Here is a 25,802-nt window from a genome sequence, read left to right as displayed (position 1 = left end):
TTTATATTTCTTCCACAATGGTTACTTTTATTGCTGCTCTTGCTTTATACCCCTATTCAGTGGCGCACCTTTCTCCCAGAGTGGAGAAAGGGGCTCTTCCCCTGCAAAGAAAAAGGAAAAAAATACTAGAAAATTTTCCAAAAATCTTTACCTAATTAATTTTTTTTAAAATTTTATTTATGTTGTATCGTGTCTTCTATTTCTATACTACTTATGAATTACCGATCATTGCAGATGCTCAGTCATAGGTCGTATGCGATGAGTAGTGTGTATTCTCAAATCATCTACTCAACTCGGGTCCCCCCCCCAAAAAAAAAAAAAAAAAATTAAATCCTGAGTGCGCTATCGCCCCTACTCATCCACTTAATTCCAACTGGTTTATTCTCCTGGCCTTGGGTATGCAGTCTGATACTACAATAATAAAAAGACAAGCTTTTTCCTTCTGGCAACTAATATTCTTCATTCCATGACGTAGACAGGTATGCCAGCCAGCTAGAATAGCACATGCAATTATCAAACATGCATTGAACAGTTTTGGATAATAATAATTAGAGTAATCCTAATTACTCTTATTAATCTAGTTTAGTCTGGTTCGAGAGTTACAGAACATCTGAGTTCTGTCAAACACTTCATTACGGTTAGTGGCAATTTTGACCTTTGTGTATAGAGTTACGTAAATATTATACACTTTCATATTTTCATTAACCGTATTTGTTTATTTTGAAAGAAAGAAAAGGAGTCAGATCTTTTTATTACCATAATAGTCGTAGTTGCTTTGCCCGTAAGTTCGACTAGCTTCTTGACCTTTAAACTTTGATTCAAAATGACCAAGTTCTCGATATGGATTTTAAGTCGAAGGTAATCTAAAACGTGACATTCTGTTGTTCGAGACCATGGAAGAATTATCGAATCATTTAATGAAGCACTTTTCACCATTTTTAAAATTCAGTTACAAAATGTAAATTAACCTAAATCAGTTTGCTGATGCATAAGTGTATTATTCTCGATTGTCAAGAATAATAACCGAAATTTAAAATGGAATTCTGGAAATCAAAAAGTCGGGGAACTATGAACAGTTGGTAATGGTAGTTGTGCACAAAATTTGGAAAAACTTATTTCTAATGGTATTTATTCATAAATACTTTTCTTTTAAAAACCAAAAATTATTCTGACCGTAAATGTATTATCGTGGCTAGTGGGGCACCCGGTGGGGGGGGGGGGGGGGGGGGGCAAAACCAAAAATTCTGACCGTAAATGTATTATCGTGACCAGTGGGGCACCCAGAGAGGGGGGGAAAAGGGGCCCTGGCCACCCCAAAGAAAAAGGAAAAAACACTAGAAAATTTTCCAAAAATCATTTCCTAATTAATAAATTTAATTATTTTAATTATTTTGTGTCGTGTCTTCTATTTCTATACTACTTATGAATTAGCGATCATTGCAGATGCTCAGTCATAGGGCGTATGCGATGCGTAGTGTAGTGTGTATTTTCAAATAGTCTACTCAAGTCGCTCCCCCCCCCCCACCCAAAATTAAACCCTGAGTGCGCTACTGATCATGAACTTTTCATGTGCACTGGCCCAAAAAAGTAGAATGAGTTTAGGAGAAATCTATTCATGATAGGACAAAAATGTTGTGTGCATTATTTTAAGAATACCATTTTTGATTATTTCCTATATGACAATTAAGCATTATTATTATTATTATTACTACTATTACGGGCAACTCCAAGGAGTCCTTAGAATCATCGAGGGAGGCCCTAAACATCATATCAAGAGCAACTATTCGGAATTCACACAGTATCTATCGTACTTTGCTTTGAACTCATTTACAGTCATGGCACCCACAAAAAACTGGCAGCTTATTGCACTCATTCACCACTCTCCAAGTAAAAAACCTAGTTCTAACACCTTTGCTAACTACACTCTAGCTCAGTTTCCATGGATGGCCCCTAGTTCCCCCATCACCAGACTTGTTCTGAAAAATTTCTTCTCAATTAATCTTATAAAAAAACCCTGCACTAATTTGGATGTTTCAATCATATCACCCCTTTTCTGCCTATCAACCAATTTCTGTAACCCACAGATCTTCAACCTGTTCTCGTACGGTTCATTCCATAGACCAGCTATCATCTTTATCACTCGCTTCTGGATCCTCTCTGCCTTCTCCCCATCAAGAAGAAACCCAGGTGTCCAGATCTGGGCACAGTAGTCAAGATGGGGTTTTATCAAGGCTCGATAAAGAGGAACAATAACTTGCTTATCTTTGTTCGTCAAAGTATTCTTCAGTAACCAAGTGATCTGATGAGCTGATTTAGCCACTTTTGCTATGTGTCCCCTAAACTTCACTCCCTATCAACTAAAATACCCAAATCTCTGGCTTCATCGACCTCCTGGAGTACAGTTCCATCAATGTGATATACTGCTGCTAATATTTTCACCCAAAATTCATAACCTTACACTTTGCTACATTAAACTAACATCATGTGCATTCACTATTGCTCTACCCAATTTTGCATCATCAGCAAATAAATGAATAGTTCCTCTCAGATCCTTTGCTATATCATTAATGAACAAATTAAATGGCATATTCCAAAAACAGAACCCTGCGACACACTACTAGTAACAGGCCTTCTTTTGGACTCCACTGCTGAATAAACTACTCTCTTCCCCATGTGCTGCAGTTTACTGATTAGAATACCATGTGGTATCCTGTCAAAGGCCTTTGCAAAGTCCAGCAGTATCACTGTAAATCCATTACCCTTATCCAGTTCAGCTGTCATCTTGTTATAAAACGTGAACAAGTTACTGAGACATGATCTACCCTTCACAAAACCATGCTGTCCTCCATACAGTATCCCATTTTCATTTATCCATTTCTGTATTTTGCTCTTGACTAATAACTCCAAAACCTTGACAACAATATGCTGATTGGTCGGTAATTTGCAACAGCAGTCTTGGAACCTCCTTTATGCAATGGAACTATTTTCCCCTCTTTCCACCCCCTTAGGATTAACCCAGAGCTTAAATTAAACAATATGGTCAAGGGAACCGACAATTCCTTTGCTGCTTCACGTAGGACTCAAGGTGGTATGCCATCCAATCCCACAGATGTATTACATTAAGGTTCTGTAATATGCTACTCACCTCCCAATTCCTGTATCAGCCATTCGTTCTCTCATTCCTGCAATATTAGAGCCTAGGTGATATACTCTTGCAAATTGTTCACTTAGTAATTCTACTATTTCATCTGATTCAGTTACCTCCCTGCCATCGGCATTCCTTAGAATCATTTTGCCGTATACATTTTTCTTTTACTTGCAGCATATCGAAAGAACTGTTTGGGATTCACTTTAGCTTGCCTTGCTAATTTCCTTTCATAATCTGCTTTTGCTTTTCTTACCACACTAGTTACCCATCTGGCCTGTGCTTTGTACTGTTCGTGTGCCTGCATGTCACCTTCCTGCTTAAATTTCATCCACAATTGTTTCTTTTTTTGCAACTCAAGCTTAATGGTATTATTCATCCATTTAACTCCCAGTTGATTTACTCTTCCGACTCTAGGTATGATGTCAGCCATTACCTCCCTCAAATGCTCCTTAACCACTTCCCATTCACTATCAACATTGCAGTTTTACATGCCATGGCACCGATCCAAGCAGTCTCATAAGCTTGTCATACTTACTAGCCCGGTAATTCCACATGTACCGTCTTAATTAAAAATTCCACACATTTAGCCACTTCCCAGGTCAAGACCATATGATCACTCTCACCAATTGGTGGCAATATGGTCATATTCATGATAGCCAATTTCTCAGATGCAGTTACTAGGTCAAGCACTCTCAAACCCCTAGTATATTCCATTACATGCTATCTCAGGTAGTTATCCCTTAGTAACTTAAAATTCATTTCCTTCCTCCCATTTGTCCTCTCCTCTCTCCAAGCAATGTTATCATAGTTGAAATCCCCCATAATAATTACTTGTCCTCCACTCATTGAGTCTATTTGCCCATGCATACTGTCTCCATCATCTATTCCATCACCTGGTCTGTAGCAGTACCCAACTGTAAATTTTGTTGAATCTGAATAGAAATTCATCCTGAAGTTGAATTTCTATTCAACTTCAGGATAGTGGAAATACAATACTTTGTCTTTCCTGAACACACTATACCTGTCACATTCTATCCCACTAACTATATCATCTTCTGTTAGCCATGTCTCACTAATGCCAATAACTTGTGGCCAGGAAGAACTAACCAAGGGCAAAAATTCCTCCTCCTTATTCCGAATACTCCTGGCATTAGTGTACAAAAGTACAGAAGTCCTGTAGCCCCACCCCTATTTTGACGCCTTATACTAACTATCTCATTTTGGCTTGTTATCCTTCATCCTGAATGAAACTGACACTCAATGGGAAAAATATTGATCAAGTGTCAAGATATAAATATCTTGGTTGCTGGCTTAATGAACGGTGGGATCCAGAAATAGATATAAAGACAAGAATTGAAGTCGCACGGCAGTCCTTCATGAAAATGAGAACACTATTCTGCAATAAAGACCTAAACATGGAAGTCAGATGCCGAATGCTGAAATGCTACGTGTGGTCTATTCTGCTCTATGGAGTTGAAACATGGACATTGAAGGTGACAACCATCAAGAAAATCGAAGCCTTTGAGATGTGGCTATACAGAAGATTGCTAAAGATATCATGGACAGAAAAAATTACCAATGAAGATGTCTTAAAATCCATTGGCAAAGCTAAACATCTTGTACAAATAATCAAGAAACGAAAAACATATCTCGGCCACATCATGAGAAACAGCAAATACCAACTTCTACAAACTATTTTGATAGGTAAAATTGGTGGCAAAGGAACTAGAGGAAGAAAAAGAATATTATGGTTTGACAACATCAAGACGTGGACAGGAAAGAGCAGTGCACAACTGCTCAGATTAGCACAAGAGCGCAGTTTGTTCGCCAAGATGGTCGCTGACCTTCGATAGAAGATAGCACAATAAGAAGAAGATCTTTCATCCTAACTCAGGCATATTATACACATTCTTACACTCAACTGCCACACTGATATCTGCATGTCCACTTAACAGCATCCCCACCCTCCCTAAAAATTCTGGTTTCCCTGATTCTGCACATCCACATTCACTTCATTCAGCAACAATTTTTCCAGTCTCCAAACACCAAATCCATTTAGGTGCAAACCATTCTTCTTGTATAAGTCCTTTCGCCTGTCAAACTCACTCCACACATCCACAAACTCCACATCACTCCTCCTGCATAACCTATGCATAGAGTCATTCTACTCTGTCATACCGTGGCAACAGACTAACTGTCTTAACTCTCTCATTCTTTTCTTTTGCAAATGCTAGTAATTCTTTCAAGTCCTCTCTCTCATAGCAAATTTTTCACCTTTTAAATCATTCGTTCTGGCCACTACTATAATTTCTTTTTATTTATTTTTGCAACTGGAAAGCACTAGTTTGTCAATTCATGCTTGTTGATTAAAGAAAAAAAGATAAAAGTAAGAGTATATTTTTAATAAAATAATTTTCTGATAATAAAATTGCTTTTTTAAAAAAACAGTTTTCATGAAGCATGCCTAATCCAGTAACCACCTTACCAGTACTTAGCTTTACAGTTAAGACTTAATTGGGTTCTCCTGTAAGCTTTCTGATACTCAATATAATTTTGATCTTTTAATATTTTTGATAAATTGGCTTTTTTTTTTCCATTGGAAATATCTATTTAAAAGTCAGAATATCTATGAATATTTGACTCATTAAATATTAAACAGGAATTGCATGCGAAAAAGAGGCTATGGAAGAGATATAAGGAGACAGGTGAAGAGAAGATGCATGAAGAATATAAGACACAGGCCGGAAGAGTGACTAGTGTGGTAAGGAAAGCAAAACTGGAATATGAGAAGAGATTGGCCCTACGATCCAAAGAAAATCCTAGGGAATTTTTTAACTATGTGGCTAATAAGAGGAGAAATGACTGTGGAAGAATGATATTGTGGGATAAAAATGGGAATAGAGTGACTGATGCAGAGGAAATAGTGGAATTGTTCAACGAACACTTTATTGGAGTATTTCATCCTAGAGGAGTTGGTTTTAATATTAGAGGGATAGGGCAGGTTCGAGGTTTAGAGGTACAGGAGGAGAGTGTGTTTCAGATACTGAGTACTCTGGATGTCAGTAAAGCTTTGGGACTGGATGGTATTTCACCATGAGTTTTGAGAGAATTTGCTAGGGAACTGACAGTGCCTTTAACCTGGCTTTTCAATGAAAGTCTGGCTGCAGGAAAGGTGCCCAGGGAATGGAAGGAAGGTAAGATAGTGCTGTTGCATAAGGGTGGTAACAGACTGGAAGTGTCTAATTATAGGCCAGTTTGTGTATCATCAGTAGTTGTTAAGATCTTGGAGAAAGTAGTGAGGGGCCATATACAGCACTGGGCAGATGAGGGTAATGTTATCTGTGAGAGTCAACATGGATTTGTGAAAGGGCGCTCTTGTTTTAGCAATATGCTTGCCTTTTATAATAAAGTTACAAGAACATTAGATGAGGGAAAGGCATATACTGCAATTTTCTTAGACTTAGCGAAGGCATTTGACAGGGTGCCACATGATAAGCTGATATTTAAGTTGCAGCACATGGGTCTGGATGTCAGATTAGTCAACTGGATTCAGGATTGGCTGTCTGATAGGTGTCAGAGAGTTGTGTATGGTGGAGCAGTTTCAAGGAGGCAGAGGGTTACAAGTGGGGTCCCACAGAGCTCAGTACTAGGACCTATATTGTTTAACTTTTATATCAATGACATTGCCAGTGGATTGCAAGGGGATATTCAGTTGTTTGCAGATGATGCGAAGCTGGGAAGGATTATTAGTAATAGTGCAGATGTGGTAACCCTGCAAGAGGATTTGAATAAGCTAGATGAATGGGCAAATGAATGGGTGTGTCAGTTTAATGCAGCAAAATGTAAGGTCTTGAGGTTTGGGACACATCGATGGGATGCTGCATACTCTGTTGGAGGAGTTATACTGAAGGAAGTAGGGGAGAAGTTATACTGAAGGAAGTAGGGGAGACAAGAGATCTGGGGTTGATGATTGATAGAAACCTGAAGTTTAGGAGACATATTGCAAAGGTAACACAGAGGATTGCTGCAATAATGAGAAGGACACTGACCTGCAGAGATAAAAGGGTTATCATTCTGTTGTATAAGACTCTGATCAGACCACACTTAGACTATTGTTCTCAGATTTGGTCCCCAGGATTTGAAGAGGATAAATTAACTGTGGAAAGGGTACAAAGACGGATGACAAAGATGGTTTCAGGACTGTACAATTTTGGTTATGAGGATCGGCTGAGGGAATGTGGACTGCAGAGTTTGGTGGATAGAAGGAGAGGTGATATGATCGAGACTTTTAAACTGTTGAAAGGTTGTTACAGGGTTGACACTGGGGAGTTCTTTCGCTTGTTTGAACAGCGGGAAGGAGTGATGACAAGAGGCCATCCCTGGAAAGGAAACTGTGAGCAAGAGGGTGAGGAGTGGTTTCTTTGCATTTAGGGTGGTTGAACCGTGGAATGCATTGCCTGATGGAGTGGTGAGAGCGAGAACAGTCAATGAGTTTAAGGAGTGGTATGATAGACTTTGTGTTTCTTAGGAGGGACCTCCCACGATGAGTCTTTTGACTCCATGGAGGCCTGAATAATAATAATAATAATTACTCTATACTTGTATAATTTTAAAATTATGTAGACTAAGAAATGAAATTTATCATTATAATTATTTTTTTATAGGATTCTAGTATGTATCATTAAATGATCTACAAGATACAGATAGTCCAGTAATAAAGGTTTCATTATTGGTTATCTAGGTATTAATGCAGTTTAGAGACATGTTCTGGTACAGTAATGGCCATGTAGTCAGAATGCAATCATCACCAGAAGTTCTGCATAACTGCCAAGTGAATTGCCATCTGTTAGATAAGATTAGTGTAAAAAAATATGTGCAAGTATAAAATTAAATTGGGTGTACATTTGGCCTAAAAATTCTGTTTTTGATTTTATCTTTATCCAAGTGTAAGCAAACTTTGTACATGAAGTCACTTCACAGCTGGGTTACTTGTATACAGAGGCAAATGACTTCACATCAGTTGTCTTAGTATCTCATAATGCAACGCACATATCCTTATGGACATGTATAATGCTGTGCATTACTGGAAAGCCACTATCCAGACCAGTTGAGACCTTTATTGAGGTCTCATCAATGGAAGCCAGACTCAAGGTGATACCAAGATTGAAGTAATGCAGAAGTCATATTTCCATATACAAGTAGCAAAAAAGGTGTCACACCTTATTACTAAAATACTCTGGATTAGAGATAGGTGTTGCAAGTTTGACTGCTCTGCCCAATGGGTACCCTTTCTTTCTCAGTTTACAGGAAACCCATTCCCACAGGTAGATATGTAAACTTTCTCATCACCTCCCCCCTTCTCAACAGTACAGAACCGTTGTGAACATAGCCTCCAACCTCTATTCTATCCCAGCTTCATGTATAGCTGAACTTGTTTCTATTTGCCAGGCCTTCCTATCCAATGACTACAATGTCAAAAAGATCTAAGTGGAATTATCTGTCCCTCCCCCCTCCCAATCTCCTCACATACTAACATTTAATGGAATGAATACAATACACACTACAGTAATGCCACTCCAGAAAAAATAGTGAGAACTCCAAAGGAATATAATCTCTGTATTGCTTTCAAGTCTCATCTGAAGCCGGCTTCTCTTTCTGCTGTCCTAAGGATTCATCTTCCATTCTCTGTTCTAGGTGTTTACAATGTTTCTTGTTCTTTCAACTTATCATATTATGGTCAAACTGGGAGATCTAACATCTGCTTAGATGAAACAAAAAATACATCTGCTGTCACTACTATGGTTAGTCTAGTCTATCTGACCATGCCTTGGATATCTTGCATAGGATCAGATGGAATAAAACTATTATGCTTCATCACAGCAAATCCAAACTTGCTAAACTTTTTGGAATCAGCAGAAGATTTAAAAAACCAGCCTAATATTAATAAATATGATTGTGTTAAACTTCCTAAGATTTGGGAAATTTTACTTCTTAGACATCCAGCCTTAACAGCTAAGGCTAGCCAACAGCAACCATAGCAGTTTACCTCATAGGACTTTAGGCTTTAGATAGTCTAATTTCTTCCAATTATTTTGTGTTTATTTTTGTGTTATTACAATTTTAATATTGTATTCCTGAAGATGTCTCTGTAACAAAATATTGGAATGATTGTTTAATTATTTCTCTTTCTCTAAAATTTAATAGACTGTATTCAGTCCATTAAATTTTAATGAGTGTAAACCAGCACTTAAGCCTAAACACTCATTTGTCTCTTAACATTCTTTTTCATGAAACCTTATATGTGCAATCCAGCCAACCAAATAGTGAGTCATCTTCGTAGGTGACCTCACTGTCTACAGTTCCAACTGACTCCCCTTTTCCAACACCACTGACCAAGCTGGATGAGAGATGGGAAATCTTTGCTATAAGCAGTGACCTAATGTACATCTATCTACATGAATTCCTGATAACTGCTCTCCCAATGCTCTTGATTTCTTTTTAACTAGTTCTTCTTCCAAATATGCTGTAGAGGTCACCTCTCCTCTCAATAACTCAGACCACAATCTTGTAAAAATCTCCTTTCTCACAAAATGCCCTTTCTTAATCTTCTCCAGACCTCACATTCTCTAGCACTACAAAAGTGCTAAATGGGATGACCACTGGAATTTCTACTCCTCCTTTCCTTGGTCCATCTATTGTTTCTGCTCATCTGACCCTAACACTTGTTCCTGAGTCATGAAATTATCCTCACTAGCATAACGGCTAGTGAGGATAATTTCATCCTCTATTCTAATCAAAATCATTTGCTTTCCAAGCCTTAGTTCAACAGAAAGTGTATCAAAGTATTTGAAGAAAAAATTCAGCTTATTGCAGATGACATGCATCGTGATTGCTAGCTTCATACTATGCCTATACCAAGGCATGCAACAAATGCAAAACAGTCATTAGCAGATCGAAATGGATGCCATGCCTTTTGGTCCCTTGCTAACCATTGAATGCAATTTCTGCTCACCTGTGCTTCCACCTCTGTTCATCTTGATGGCACCACTATTACTTTACCCAAAGATAAAGCTGACCTCCTAGCATAACTCTCCTCAAACTTCTGAATAGATGACCAAGGGAAATTGCCTCCTACTATACTAGAATCTGAGCACCAAATGCCTTCTGTAGTTTTTTGACAAAAAAAAAAAGACATCAGAAAATTAAGGAAATAACTTGGACACTAAAAACTCTTCTGGTCCTGATAGCATCTCTTTAGTACTTCTCAAACATTGTACTCTAGAGCTAACATTTTTTTAACATTAATTAACACAGCTAGTGTGTGGAAGCAATTACATATCTAACCTATTCCAAAACAGGTGGACATAATAAGTCTACCATCAAGTTACTGAACCAATCACCATCAGCTCAGTCCTCTCCAAAAAAATGGAGAAAATCATCAGTATCCAACCTCTCCACTACCTAGAGGCCCACCAGTTAATGACTACTAGTATGGATTCCGCTGTTCAAGATCAACAACTGGCCTCAACTCATATCATTAGACACATGCTATGGAAAGGTTTGTAGAAACTTCTGTTGTTTTTGACTGGGACTGGCATTGAGGCTTGCTACACAAATTGCCATCCTTTGGTCTACCTTCCATCCTCTATAATTCAGTTGCCAGCTTCCACTGTGGTCATTCACTGCATATCATGGTGGGTAGCTTCCTAATTTGAGTTTTACCACCAATGCAAGAGTATCTCAGGGCTCTGTCCTGTAACTTTCTTGTGTACCTAAATGACCTCTCAGTAACCACTAATCCTGCCCACAGCTTTGTAGACGATAGTACTCTCCATTCAGCATACTCATTTGACAAACCATGTAGTGCACAGACATCCCAAGTGTCATGATCATCAACAACCATTTCCTTAAACATTGATCTGTATATATCCTTCAGTGGGGTGAGGACAGTCTGGTGACATTCAATGCCAACAAAACAGTCTTGTCTTTTCTCTTGCAAAAATCTTCTCAGCTTGCTTAAACTTACCTCCAATTTCTGTTGGCATAAACACATGACATGAATATCTTCTTCAGCATCCAAAAAACTAGGAATCTTCTTTCTTTCAAGATGCTATTTTACACCCAGTCAATTCTTAACTTTATACAAATCCCAAATCTATCCATCCTTAGAATACTGCTAACATGTTTGGGGCGGTGTACCTAAATCTCTAAAAATTCTTGATGCTGTCCAGAGGAGAGCAATTCAGCTTATAGGTGATCCTTTCTTGCAAATTCACTACATCCTCTAGCTCACAGATGCAGTGTTTTAGCACTTTGTCTATTCTATAGGTGCTTCAATGGTCACCATTCATTGAACTGGCAACCAACATTCCTCCACTTTTTGTTGCACCTGTTAATACAAGAAGAACAGCTGCCTAGCACCCTTCACTGTTCATTTGCAAACCATCAAACCCACTTCTCTTCCTCTTTTATTCCATCTACCTCTATCCTCTGGAACAGCCTTCCTCAAGAAGTATTCCCAAACAACCATCACCTGCAGCACTTAAAAAAAAAAAAGAAAAAAAGTTAGTAAACATCTGCTCATCCTTTATCTGAACTCCACACTGATGTGCTTATTTGTCCCTTGAGCTCTTGTGTATGGGATCAGTATACATATACCGGTGTCCAAAACCTAAGGACAAACACTGTTTCTGAAGATTACAACTGCAAATTCAGATGAATCAGCTTGTGGCAATTTGTAGAACTGAAGTGGTTACGTGTTCAAATTTTCAACAAAGAGATCACACGGTAGCACTCAACAGGATAAAAGCCAAAAGGCTGCACTAAGCAAATTGTGTTTGAAGGAATAAAGTTGCAAACTTGGATGTCTTGTAATGTTTCAAAGACATCATCTAGACGATTTTCAGAATCATTGAAAGCTTGAAGAAGGGTACAGAATTACTGATATTGCCAGAGAGTTTGGAATGTGTTCCAGATGTTTACTAAGAGGGTCACCCTCACTCTACCATGGAGCATGAAGACAGATTTTTGGTTAAAACAGCAAAACGTAATTGAAGCCCCATGGCAGGTCAGCTTGCAAGTTGACTCCATTCAAGTACATGGATATCTCGACAAACTGTGGCAAGATGTCTGTGACAAGTAAGCCTATATATAGTACACCCACACTTTGTAGAGCTTTGCTTGGCTTGGTGCCAACAATAGTTGATTTATGCTGAAGGGGAGAAAGAAATGAAGGACGTACGAATTGGTCACAACACGCGAAATCACGTGCTTTATAGATAAAATTTTCCAACTGTTATACAAGCAAAATAGTTACCACTTTAAAAACTACAATGATCATAAATGAGAAGTTAATTTTCCGACGTGTAATAATAAACAACTCATCCCAGAAGACTGGGATGAGTTGTTTATTGATTACCCTATTATAGGAATGAATTCTGCTTTTTGTGACGTGCAGAAGTATCGAAGGGTCTCTAATCTGTGGGTGTACTATACCCAAAGGCCTGTAGTCTGCATCCTTTTATCCACAGCTCATTGTAGAGCATGCTTTCAGTGGTGTTGTATCTATAAAAATTGTACAAGACACCAATGGACTAATGTACGCTTTACAGATAAGTCATTTTAGTCTCTCCTCTGATTCTAGATGATACTTGATCTGGCATGAAAGTGGTGCTTTACCACTTTCATGCCAGAAAGTGGTAAATTCTTGTGATGATGTAAATTCTTTTAAGAACATCACAAGAATGTTCTTAAAAGGGATAGATATGGTGGTGCTGCAGTTCATGGTGTGGTGAGGCATTATGCTTAATGAGTACACCAAGCTTCAAGTACTGGAACAAGGGACTCTGACTGATGAATGATATTGCAATGAAGTTCTTCAACATCATGTTTGAATGCTCCTTAGTGCTGTAGGTGAAGAATTAATTTTTATGGATGACATCTCATACACAAGCAGTGGAGATACTTCTGGAGACTAAGGATATTAATTGGATTGAGTGGCCAGCATGCTCCCTAGATCTCAGTCCCATAGAACACGGTTTGGATGCAATATGGAAATGCATTGCTGCTCGAAATTCCTCTCCAGAAAACAAACAAGGCCTTATCCTTTCTATGAAGGAGGAGTGGGCCAGTTTGCTTCAAGAACTCTTGAATCACTTGGTGCTTGTTGTGTGAGAGAGAGCTGCATTGCATGCAATATGAGTGATGTTTTCAGACTTACATTGGATATCATGTAAAATGGAATTTACAAACATCCATGCCTGATCTCCAGCCACTGGGTCATGGATTCATGCATGTTTGTAAATGTTTATAGGTGGATGGTGGTCCCATACCCATGAATTTCACAGCTATAAGACCACTATCCTGCTCGTTAGAGGCTGGAAATGGCTTGAAAAAGAAAAAATTGGTTTCTAGAGCACGGGCAGATTATCTAATGCTTAGCTAAAACACAGTGCTAATGCCCAATAGGTTTACAGCCTTTCATAGAGGGGATTCACCTTAAATTCTTTTCAAAGGTACAGTTGAAATGTTCACCATCCAGTATGTACGTACTGTGCCCTCTAGGCATGTTTCATCATTTGGTTGCAAAGCACTACCCAGGGCCGGATTAAGACCCATAGAGGCCCTAAGCACTTAAAAGATTTTGGTGCTCCATATATATGTAATTCAAAATATAAACAATAATGAACCATAAAATTAATTTTTATTTTTCAAAATGAAACAGAACTCATAGTAAGATGAAAAATAATGTTTATTTTTGTATACTTCGACTTTATTTAGATTTGAAAAGTTTTCTCCTATTTTTTTTTAATTGCATGGTCTTTGATCAGATCCTCAAAATTAATCTTACATAACACATCTGCTTCTATACTTAGTAGAGATAAGGCATTCAACCTGCCTTGTTGCATAGTTGTTCTGATGGGATTTTTAATATACTTCAACTGAGAAAATGAACGCTCAGCTGAGCAATTTGTGACCATTAATGTTAAAAATATACGAAAGGCAATGTCTACATTTGGAAAGGCACACTCAATATTGTCTTCCTCAATTATTTTATAAAGTTGAGCATGAGACTGAATCTTGTTTTTACATTTTTTTGTTGCACTGAACTTATGGCATGCACATGAGTGAAACTGCTGAAGCTCAGCTGAGAAATTAGTGTTCAAGTCCTCTGGGTAAGCATCAATCAGCTTTTGACAACACTGAGAATGCCTTTCAATTTCAGTAGATGATTCACTGAAGTAGCATTATGTGGCACATCACTTAGAAAAGAAAATCTGATATTTCTTTATATATCTCTCCTCTTCTTCTCGTCTCAGTTTCAAGTTTAAGCAGAAATTCTGTGGTGCCCCCCTTTCCATGATGCCCTAAGCACATGCTTATTTTGCTTAATGATTAATTCAGCCCTGGCACTACCATTAGGTTTGTTGTCATCAGCAATCTTACACTACTCTCTAAACATTCATGATCTCTTCCTCACCTTTTAAGTATTATTACTCTTAGACCCCATGGTGTCAGACTCATTTAGGAGGTTCTGTTGTCATACGTACAGCTCATCATGATGGGCCTTAAACACACTCAAATTCTCTGCAGACATCATGCTCTCAGGCAACGCATTCCAATCATTCATAACTGTGCATGCAAAAACCTGCTTCTCACTCCCCTGCTCACACCTTCCTTGTACAGCTTCCAGGGATGACCTCTGGTTCTCCCACCGTTTTCTGTAAAACCTCTTCAACATCGATCATATAACAAACAACCCCTCTAACTTGTAGATCTCTATCATATCACCCTTCGTCCTCCTGTTCACTAGACTCTGCAAACTGCATCTTCTCAGCCTTTCCTTATATTTGGCATTCCAGAGATCAGAAACCCCCTAATTGCCTCTGGACCATTTCCAACATCTCTTCATTATTTTGAAAACCAGGTGACCAAATCTCTGCACAGTAGTCCATGTGAGCCTTATACAATGGAACAGGAATCTCCTTATTTCTACAAGTCAGTGTCCTCTGCATTATTCCCAGAATTTGTTGTGTTGTGCTCACAATTTTGGCAATGTGTCCTCTAAATTTTAGATCCTTATTCACTATCACCCCAAGATCTCTTATTTCCATCACTTCCAACAATATATTCCTACCAAGTGTAAATTCTACGTTGCATGTTTGTTTCCCAAATTTTAAAACCTTACATTTTTCAACATTGAACTGGTGTGCCCATTCACTCAGTCTGTTCAAGTCTTCTTGTAAGGCCAAAACATCTTCTCTACTCTTCATAGTTTGTCCCAACTTTTTATCATCTGCAAACAAGTATACTGTTTAATGTCCTTAAGATAATTCAGAACATAACATAGCCACTTTTGATTCATGTTTGGCAGTATAAGGATGTGGGTTGACCTTTGTGATCTGTATTTAATTTCCTTTTGAATTTCCAGTCATCCATTCAAAACATTTTTCCATTCTACTTAAAATTCTTGTCCCTTATTTCTTGGTTCTCTAAAACTTGTATCAAGGCTGTTCAGGAGAAGAATCAAATGTATTGCAGTTGGCTCTTTAAAATTGAAAACTTCCTTTTTTTTCAATACTAAAGCCTAACATAGATGCAAACACACTGTTGATATTTAAACTTGATTATGAAAGGGATAAAAGTCACTTGCATAATTTCCAAATAGCAGTTATGATATTTGGTCTCCTGCTATATGCTGTCTAACTTTTGTTCATTCGTACCACCATTGTTTTGCATGTATTTGATTCTGTTGCATCATCCTACAGAAAAACCATTGTTTTAGTTCTTTTCTATTCCAATTCTTGCAATGATTTTTGGAAAGAGAAAGAAATCAGACCCTTGTGTGATCTTGAATTTTTTTTTTTTTATGTTGCTCCCACCCACAAAAAGTATTAGTAAACCAAACCTATAGTACATTTGTATTGCAAATGGGCTAAGGATATTTTTTTCTGTTTTTATCAATTTTCTATTTATTTATTTATTTTTTATTTTGTTTTGTTAATTTATTTTTACATAGTCCAGAAACCCTGCTCTATCAGCCAAATATGAAACTTTTTCAAGCCACTTCAGGCTTTCAATCTGAGAAAATCTCCTTTTCTTAATATCGCTTACTCAAATAGGTGTTGAAAGTTTTTTCACTTGGTTATACTATAAATTAAAGATTAGGGGGGGATGGTTGTCTCCACTGTAAAACAAACTAGCTGATTTGTTAATATAGCATGAATTTCTCAGCTAGTTTATCTGTTTCACAGTGGAGAGAACCTCTGCTTCCTACATCTCTATATGAGACTTTAAGTTGAAGACATATATTAAAGTACTGTTCACAGGGCACCCTCTAAATCCATATTTCATTTGGAATCTGATTGCAAGCAGAAGAAGATCCATCTCTTCAGAAGATGTCTTCGCTGTCTTGTTTTTTTTGTGAGTTGAAAAACTTGGCTTTTCAGGAAGAAAATCTTTTCCAACTTTACATGAGATGGGATCAACTTTTATTTGAAATAAATTTATTTTATGTTATTGATCTGAACCTAAATGATATTACATTTAAATGGCACACAACTTGTTATTTTTTCAGCTGCATAGGATGAAGAAATCTTTGAGGTCCTTTCAGCTGAAAGTAAGCTGTCATTCAGTCTCATATGGAGAATGAAGCAGTTTTTCTTTCTGCAAAACTGGATGTTGAATACAATTTAATAGACAACTCACACTGGATTTATTATTACATGACCTTTCCATAAAGTCTTGGAACACACTACAGTAGACCATTCTATACTTCATAGCACTACATGATGTACATTCTACACAATTTATCCTACTTTGCTCTGGGAAAGCAGCCAACTACTACTTTCATCAACTATTCTGCTGATTCTCATGCACTGATGAGAATAAAAAGGGGAGGAAGATGTTTACAATCTTGACAAAAAAACTCATATCAAAAAATGACTTAATTCCTGTGGACTCAAAAAGTGATTTCTGCTGCTAGCTGAAATTCATATAAACATGTACCCCACTATCCATAACATATTATTGCTATTATTCTGTCTCTCTGAAGACATCTGTGATGCTTTGAATGAAATATTAGAATTGTTTATTAAATTTTAAACATTAAAGAAAAGTAACTATCTGAAATAACTCTGATGGGTGTATATTGTTCCTTATATGTTGAGAAAATACTAATTTTGTGAGATAGTGCAGTGTCCATTATGAGATTGACATTTTCAAACCTGTGAAGTGATTTGGTACATGGGTTCATCATATTTGTATGATAGCTCAAACAGTAATTCACATATTATTTCTTTCAGGTAGTACATATATTATTACCTTGCGTGTATTTTCATTTTTTTTTTAGCATAATTTAAATAATCACAAATTTGTACATTAAATTATAGGTATAAGAGGGTGGTCTGAAAAGTTCTCGGCCTAATAATGAAAAAACGAATTAATAATTTCAAAATTATTTTTATTTTTCAACAATCTCCCTTAAGACTAATACATCCCAGCCATGCTCCTGCACCATTATCCTGTCCCTGTAGTGATTATCAGGAGGCCATTCTATACTTCATAGCACTACATGATATACATTCTACACAATTTATCCTCCTTTGCTCTGGGAAAGCAGCCAACTACTACTTTCATCAAATACTCTGCTGAAACGTTCTCGGCCTAATAATGAAAAAACGAATTTATAATTTCAAAATTATTTTTATTTTTCAACAATCTCCCTTAAGACTAATACATTCCAGCCATGCTCCTGTGCCATTAGCCTGTCCCTGTAGTGATTATCAGTAAGATCTACAGCTGCAATGACCTCTTGATTCGAAGAAAAACGCTGACCAATGAGGAAGAGTTTTAGTTTTGTGAAGAGATAGAAGTCAGAGGAAGCCAAATTTGTTTAATAGGGCAGATGTTCCAACAATTCATAGGGCAGATCCTTAATTTTTCCATTGCCAAAACGCTTTTGTGGGGAGGTGCATTGCCCTGACTAAAGATAATTTTTTTCTTTTGCAAACCGGGTCTTTTCTCACGAATTTTTTTGTCTAGTCTGGTTGAAAGATCGGAATAATATTCCCCGGTTATTGTTTTACCCTTTTCAAGATAATTAACAAACAAAAATGCCTTTAGCATCCCAAAACACCGATGCCATAACCTTTCCTGCTGATGGAACTGACTTTGTCTTCTTTGGCACTGAACAACTGGCTTCTGTCCACTGTTTTGACTGCTGTTTGGATTGTGGTATGTAATGGTGAATCCAAGTCTCATCCATAGTAATAAATCGATGCCCAAAATCAGTTTTATTCTTGTTAAAATGCTCCAAGCACTGTTCAGAGATTTTCATGCGAGTGTTTTTGATCTACTGTGAGCAAGCGCCGCACCCATCTTGCATGAAGCTTTTTCATTTGCAATTCTTCATGCAAAATATGTTATATTTACGTTCTTTTGAAATGCCTATAGTCTCAGCAATTTCACGCACTCTTTGACTTGTCGGTCATCCAATACCATATCGTGCACTTGATTAATGATTTCTGGTGTTGTTACACTTTTTGGACGTCCTTCACGTGGATCATCTTCAAGGCTGATACGGCCACGTTTAAAATCGGCAGCCCATTTCTTAATTGTCGAAAACAAAGGAGAAGAGTGCCTATAAACTTTTATGAACTTCGAATGAATTTCTTTTGGCGTTAAACCTTCTTTTACAAAAAGTTTTATAACCGTACAATACTCAATTTTATCCATTTCAAGGGATACAGACAACACTTTTGCTTCAGACAGCTGTATAAAACAAACTACTTGATAGAAAACTTGCAATTTCACATGGATGCCCATGACAGATGTACCAACTTAGAAAAAAAAATCTCTTGCTGATAGTGGTGCCATCTATGGTCGAGGCCGAGAACTTTTCAGACCACCCTCGTATAATATAAAATACTTTTGAATTTCTTCATATACAGTCATCTTCTGTGATTATCCAACTTTTACATTGAACAAAAAAAAATCAGCTAGCAAATAGAAATGTGGCATGATAGAAGGCTATAGAAGATTACAGCATAATTATTATTACTATTCTGTGATACCTCCATGGAGTCCAAGACTCATCGAGGGAAGGCACCTGCTCTACAGCTCTCTGTCTCTACCAACTACAACTAACCGCAACTACACCAATGACATCTACCGCCCACCACCACTAATTTTCACAGACAATCACAAACATCCATGCTCATTGCAGGATTTCAACTCGAAGCCACGAAGATTTGGCTGGAGAGGGTACACTAACTACTCGGCCAACCAGGTTGGCCGAGTAGTTAAAGGTTGTAAAGCCTTCATGAATGCCAATAAATACATATACATACTACTTGGAGATCATGGGACATGACTTGTGCTAAATTCGTAAATGTTTGTGATATAGTACCACTACTACTCTATCTTATGTTATTTTTTTTATTATTTTTACATTCAAAGTAAAAGCTGAATATATTCACAAAAGAAATGTTTTATGTTTGAATTATTTCAGCATAAGACTGTTAATTTTAAGTAGAATTAACATGTATAGTATTTAAAAAAGGAAGTTAAACATGATGTTTTATTTATTTTTTTTTTAATTTATAATTTATTTATTTTTCTTCTGTTACAGGAAAAAAAAAGTTGCCAAAATACTAGTAAAATCCAATTTTACCAGTTACATTTATCAAGAGATATTAAGAAGAAATTCAAGAATTCCAAAATAATACAAGTGCATCGGGGTAAAGATTTTTGAATTTTTTTTAGAAGACTTAATTATCAGTTGACAGAATGATTATTTTTGCTCTTCATGAAAAAAAAATCCTATAATTATGTAGAAGATCACACTACTCATTTTTGTTCAGATGCCTTAATAATGAAAAGAGACCTATTTCTTTCATATTTACTATATCATTTTGATTGAAGTACCACTTGATTGAATGTTCTAATAGCAGAGCAGCTTATTTAAGAGGCCATAATTGTACCGTCAAAAATTTATTCCCATGCAATAGCAAACTATGCATGAAGTCTTCTATAGAAGAAAATGCATGAAGGACTTGGAAATCTTATATGAAACAAGATATAATACAGCATATAGCATAATTTTCATAGTGGATAGATGCCTTAAAGTTTGACAGTTCATATCTCATCTTTCTTCAAAATGCATGATTATCATGACTGAAAAATTACATAATTGTATAACCTGTGGACAAACGTTTGTACTCCCTGCAGACCTTCAGAATCAGCTAGTTATTCAGATTCATACTGATGACCAATATCGTAAATGTAAAAGATGTTACAAAGGATTCTCTAACTTCTTACAAATTAAAACTAAATGGATGCTCACTAGGCAAAGGAATTTTACATGTAAAATATGTACAAGAGCATTTTCCAGTGCAGCATATCTTAAAATACATAGCAGAATACATGGCAGTGATAAATTTTATACATGTGAAATATGTGGTGTGATCTTTTCAAAATTGCTGGGTATAAAAATACACCAAAAACTTATTCATAATGATAAAAAATTCTTATGCAAAACATGTGGCAGTACATTTTCAGAATTAGACTCATTTAAAAATCACAGTAAAATACATAGTCAAAAGAAATCTACTTGTGAAATATGTGGCAAGTCATTTTCAAAATTACGAACTCTTACATCACACTTAAGAATTCATACCAGTGACAATCCCTTGACTTGCAAAATATGTGGCAAGGTATTTGCACAGCTAGGCCATTTGAAGGCACATATGACAGTTCATACTCGAGAGAAATCTTATCCCTGTGAAATATGTGGTAGACCATTTTCACAATTGTCAAATCTGAAGCGACATATACGAATTCACACTAAAGAGAAACCTTTCACATGCATAATATGTGGCAAAGCATTTTCAGTATCAACAACTCTTAAAGACCACATGAAAATTCATACTCAGGAGAAATCTTATACTTGTGAAATATGTGGCAGGTCATTTTTACTATTAGGAACACTTAAATCACATCTAAGAATTCATACCAATGAAAAACCTTTTGTATGTAACATATGTGGAAGATTATTTGCACGATCAGCTCATCTGAAATCACATATCAAGTTTCACACTCAAGAGAAAGATTACATTTGTGAAATATGTGGCAAAGCATTTTCAGAAATAGCATCATTCAAAACGCATGTTAGAATTCATACCCATGCAAAAGCTTATAATTGTGAAATATGTGGGAAGTCATTTTCATTGTCAGCACGTCTTAAAAGGCATATCAAAGTGCATACTAAAGAGAAACCTTTTGTTTGTACTATATGTGGTAAAGCATTTACTGAGTCAGGAACTCTTAAAAAACACTTACGAATTCATACTAATGAGAAACCTTATACTTGTGAAATATGTGGTAAAGCATTTTCAGAATCAGGAACTCTTACAGCTCACATAAGAATTCATACCAATGAGAAACCTTATTCTTGTGAAGTGTGTGGTAAAGCATTTTCAAGATTACAGAGAGCTCGAGGACATATCAGAATGCACACTCAAGAGAAACCATATATTTGTGAGGTATGTGGCAAGGGATTTACACTATCTGAACATCTTAAATCACATCAGAGCATTCATACTAATGAAAAACCATTTACATGCAAAATATGTGGTAAAAAATTTTCCCGTTCAGGTAGTTGTAAAAGACACATGAGAATTCATACTGGTGAGAAACCCTTTACTTGTGAAGTATGTGGCAGAACATTTTCAAGATTAGAAACAGTAAAAGGACACATGAAAATCCATACAGGTGAGAAACCGTTCGTCTGCATGATATGCGGGAAGGCATTTTCACAGTCAGGCACTCTAAAAACACACCAAAAAGTTCATATTAAAGAGGAACCAGTAATGTGTAACGAACCTCAAAGTTTAAAATCATGAAATTTGTTTTGCAGTTCATCAGAGAAAAGTTGCTTTTCTAGCTGATGCATTATTTTTACTAATTTACATAATAAAATTCACTTGTGAAAGTTTTGTAGCTAGAATGATAAAATATTTTCACCATTAAAATTGTAGTGAACAGAAAGTAATGGTTGCTGTCTTTTGTGTGGTGTTTGTGGATGTTTTAAAAATAATTATAATTGCATCTCTTCACTTTAAAGCATGTTTTGTTTTGTTTTTCTTTCCAGAATGACTCATTTGAAATTTAATGAAATAAACCAGTTAATTTTTTCCATAACAAGCATGTTGTTTGAGTGTATAACAGTTTTTCCTAATTTCATTAATGTTGAAATTAATGTAATTTATTTAGTACTTAAGATATTAAATGTTTTTGTTTGATCAGCATAGTGATATTTGATATAATGTTTTCAGTTGTAACCAGTCTTCAGAATTAACAACACTTGTTTCAGATAATGCAAACAGTTATCACTGTATAAACATCAACTATTTTAAATTCACACCTCACATTTGATTATTCCCACCCCTTTATATAAGGTCCTCATAGGTGGAAGATAGTAATTCAATAAATTTTCACCAGTTTGTGTTTGTTTGTTTGAAAAATTATATACATTAAGCATTTTAAAGAATAAATTATTTTCAAGAAAGGAAGGAATGATAATAGTTACTGTATGTTTCATATATTTCTTAGCCTAGTGATACATGAGGAAGGTTGCACAATGAAATTGAATTAAAACATATTTAAACCAAGGCAAGTCTGACAAGATTATATTAAGAAACTATTCAACTTGGTTTTCTGTAAAAATAGAAAATAAGGCAGTATGACAGCATAAATTAAATCCAATCAATCCTTATCAACATCTTTCTCTGTCATTAAAAGTATCTTCTAGGCAGAGGCGTAGCTAGGGGAGGGCAGAGGGGGCAGTCTGCCACGGGTAGCACTTTGAACCTTTTTAACAATACTACTGCGAATTTTCCTCACAATTGCTGTAAGTGTTGCTAGTTATGAGAGGAGTTTGTCTAAATTAAAATTGATTAAGAATTACCTACATTACTATGAAATAGACTGCCAATGTCATCGACAATTTTACTAACAGAAAAGCATAGCATTTTAGAATGTTGAAATTAAAGTTTTACTTCAAAAATAAACACAATGTTTTAATTCATTTCCATCTATGTTGTTTTGACTTTTTGTAGTATGTTTGGTGTGTATTGAGAAGGGCAGCAAACTCAGGGACTGCCCCAGGTGGTAAAAGCTCTAGCTACACCACTGCTTCTAGGTTATAGTCATGCTAATCTTCATAGCCAAGTTGTGGATAGCTTCTCTGCTCTTCAACAAACACACTGTAGGTTTTTAATCCAACTGTGACATAGATATTTCTGAATGTCTTTTAATTTTTGTTGCTCTTCATGTGTGAGTATGAACTATCCTGCTTACTGTAGACTTAAAATGGCTTGGAAAAAAATACCATGTTCATTCTGTTAAGTAGGGTTTCTGGATTACCTACTCCTTGGCCCACTTACACTAATGCACTATAAGGTTTCATCTAAAATAAATCAAAAGATACACACATGCATGCTGCAAGCACAGTATGGAAAGATGACTAAACATACACAGATAACCACAGTAATAAGATTTTATAAGTAAATATTCCATCCTAAGTATCATAGGACATCTTCAGTACAATTCATTCAAACAATACTAGGAATTACATACAGTTAGGGTGCATGCTTACAGTGGAATCCCTCTATGCGTGCAGTAGCATGTTATAGAATTAAATGAAAATATATCTGGAAAAAAAAAAGATTACATTAAAATGAGATCACATATAAAATAATTTTACACAATTTAGGATGACAATTTCCAGACTTCAGGGATAGTAAGAATGTCATTACAGTTCAAATTAGGTCTGTGTTGTAGGGCTTCAGCACTTTCTTTACATAAATGTTCATGTTTATATGAAGATTTATATAGAAGTTTGGTTTTCTTCCAATGGATCCTATGGTTTGGATTTTCAATTCCGTGTTGTGCAAGGCCAGATTTCTGGTAAGGCCAGACTTACGATAGACAGAAGTGGAGATGGAACCATCTCTTTTCTTTGGATTTGTACATCCAGGAAGGAGATTCTTCTTCTAGCATGAATTTGATGTGCGGATGAAGAAGGTTGATTTTATCTAGGAACTAGTGTAGTTCTTGTTCAGTATGACCCCAGACAGCAAAGACATCAACATATCGTAGCCAATTTTTGGTTTAAGATTAAACATGAAATTTTTTTCTTCCAACTGTTCTAGAAAGAGGTTGGCTAAGTTTGGTGTTAGGGGAGACCCCATTGCTGTTCCTTCCTCTTGCTTGTAAATTTTCTCTTTCCAGGTGAAGTAGCCAGATGTAATAGCAAATTTGAGTAATTCAACAATGTCAGATGGGAATTTCTGAGTTAGCAAGTCTATCGTTTCCTTATGGGGTGTGTTAGGGAAGAGGGAGACAACATCAAAGCTAATTAGCATGTCAGTTTCCAACAGTTGAATGTCTTTAATTTTGGCATGAAACTCTGGAATTTTTAATTGATGCTGAGTGGCCTATGAGAGGACTGAGAAGGTTAGATAAAAATCTTGATCATTTGTAAATCAGGCTGCCAATAGAATCCATGAGAGGGCTGAGTGGAACGTTATTTTTGTAAAGTTTAGGTAGGCCTTATATTCTAGGAGGCCTAGCATGGTATGTTCTGAGTTTTTTTTTTTATTGTTTCTTGATCTAAGGAAATGGTTTCATCTTGTAGCTTGTTCAGTTTCTTGAGCCATCTTTTTGTAGGATCATAATCAAGTTGGGCGTATGTATTATGATCTCAGAGTAGTAAATTCATTTTTCGGTTATAAGTATTGGTATCTAGGACAACAGTGGTATTTCGCTTGTCAGCTCTGGTGATAAATATATTTCTATGACGTTTTAAGGAGATGAGAGCTTTCAATTCTGATGGTGGGATATTCAAATCCGAAGGTTTGGCATCATATATTATTTTTGCAATTTCGAAATGCAATCTATTGGCTTCAATATTGGACAGATGGCCGATGTTTCTTTCAATGTTGTGTATAAAATCTAAATATGGAATGCATTTAGGTGAAATGGCAAACTTATGACCTCTTGCTAGAACATTTAATTCATCTTCTGTTAGTGGACAACCAGATGTTGACAACCCATTTTTTGGTCGGTAATTTGTTGGTATTCCTAGTATTGTTTGAATTAACTGTACTGAAGATGTCCTATGATACTTAGGACGAAATATTTATTAAAAATCTTATTACTGTGGTTATCTGTGTATCTTTAGTCATGAATGCTCCATAGGTTTCATTATACAACAAAACACAGAAAGATGGCAAACAAAAGGCTATTGGTGATCTGGATGCAGTACTCTGCACTAAATGTTTCCAGAATTTTTGAAAGCATGAAGCAGCCATATCTGAAGAGAGATGCTTTAAAGTGGAGACAGATTTCAAGAAAAAAAATTCCCCGCCCCTTATACGAGGATATGCTGAAAAGTTGTGATAATCACTATGAAGAAATTGAGGTAGAACTATGTAACTTACACATTATTCTATATATTCCCCACAAAATGTTATACACTTGTTACAGTGCTGCTGCATCATTTGCTGTCCTTTGAGAAAAGTCTTTCACTTGTTGCAAAAACCAGTCCTCAGCTGAAGATGCGACTTCATCATCTGTGGTAAATTTGGTTCCA

At 36.3% G+C, this 25,802-nt stretch overlaps 1 protein-coding gene across 3 annotated transcripts; it reads left to right on the top strand.

The window, feature by feature from the left end:
• The first annotated feature begins 411 nt into the window (after positions 1-411).
• LOC150094828 (uncharacterized) lies at positions 412-22,453 on the top strand. 3 transcript variants are annotated; one of them, XM_090411238.1, is made up of 2 exons: positions 412-637; positions 19,779-22,453. In XM_090411238.1, the coding sequence occupies exon 2, from the start codon at positions 20,311-20,313 to the stop codon at positions 22,048-22,050; it is 1,740 nt and encodes a 579-aa protein (XP_090267364.1). In that variant the 5' UTR covers positions 412-637; positions 19,779-20,310; the 3' UTR covers positions 22,051-22,453. The 3 variants fall into 3 exon arrangements, with proteins under 3 accessions (XP_090267364.1, XP_090267366.1, XP_090267365.1); XM_090411240.1 differs by lacking the exon at positions 412-637 and adding an exon at positions 715-781; XM_090411239.1 differs by lacking the exon at positions 412-637 and adding an exon at positions 739-858.
• Positions 22,454-25,802: the final 3,349 nt, after the last annotated feature.

This window comes from Typopeltis vanoorti, chromosome 21 (assembly GCF_054136105.1).
Source record: "Typopeltis vanoorti isolate ZY-2024b chromosome 21, IOZ_Tvanoo_1.0, whole genome shotgun sequence".
Lineage (NCBI taxonomy): Eukaryota > Metazoa > Arthropoda > Arachnida > Uropygi > Thelyphonidae > Typopeltis > Typopeltis vanoorti.
Note: the sequence above shows the minus strand (reverse complement) of the source record. Positions and strands in the feature narration are given on the sequence as shown.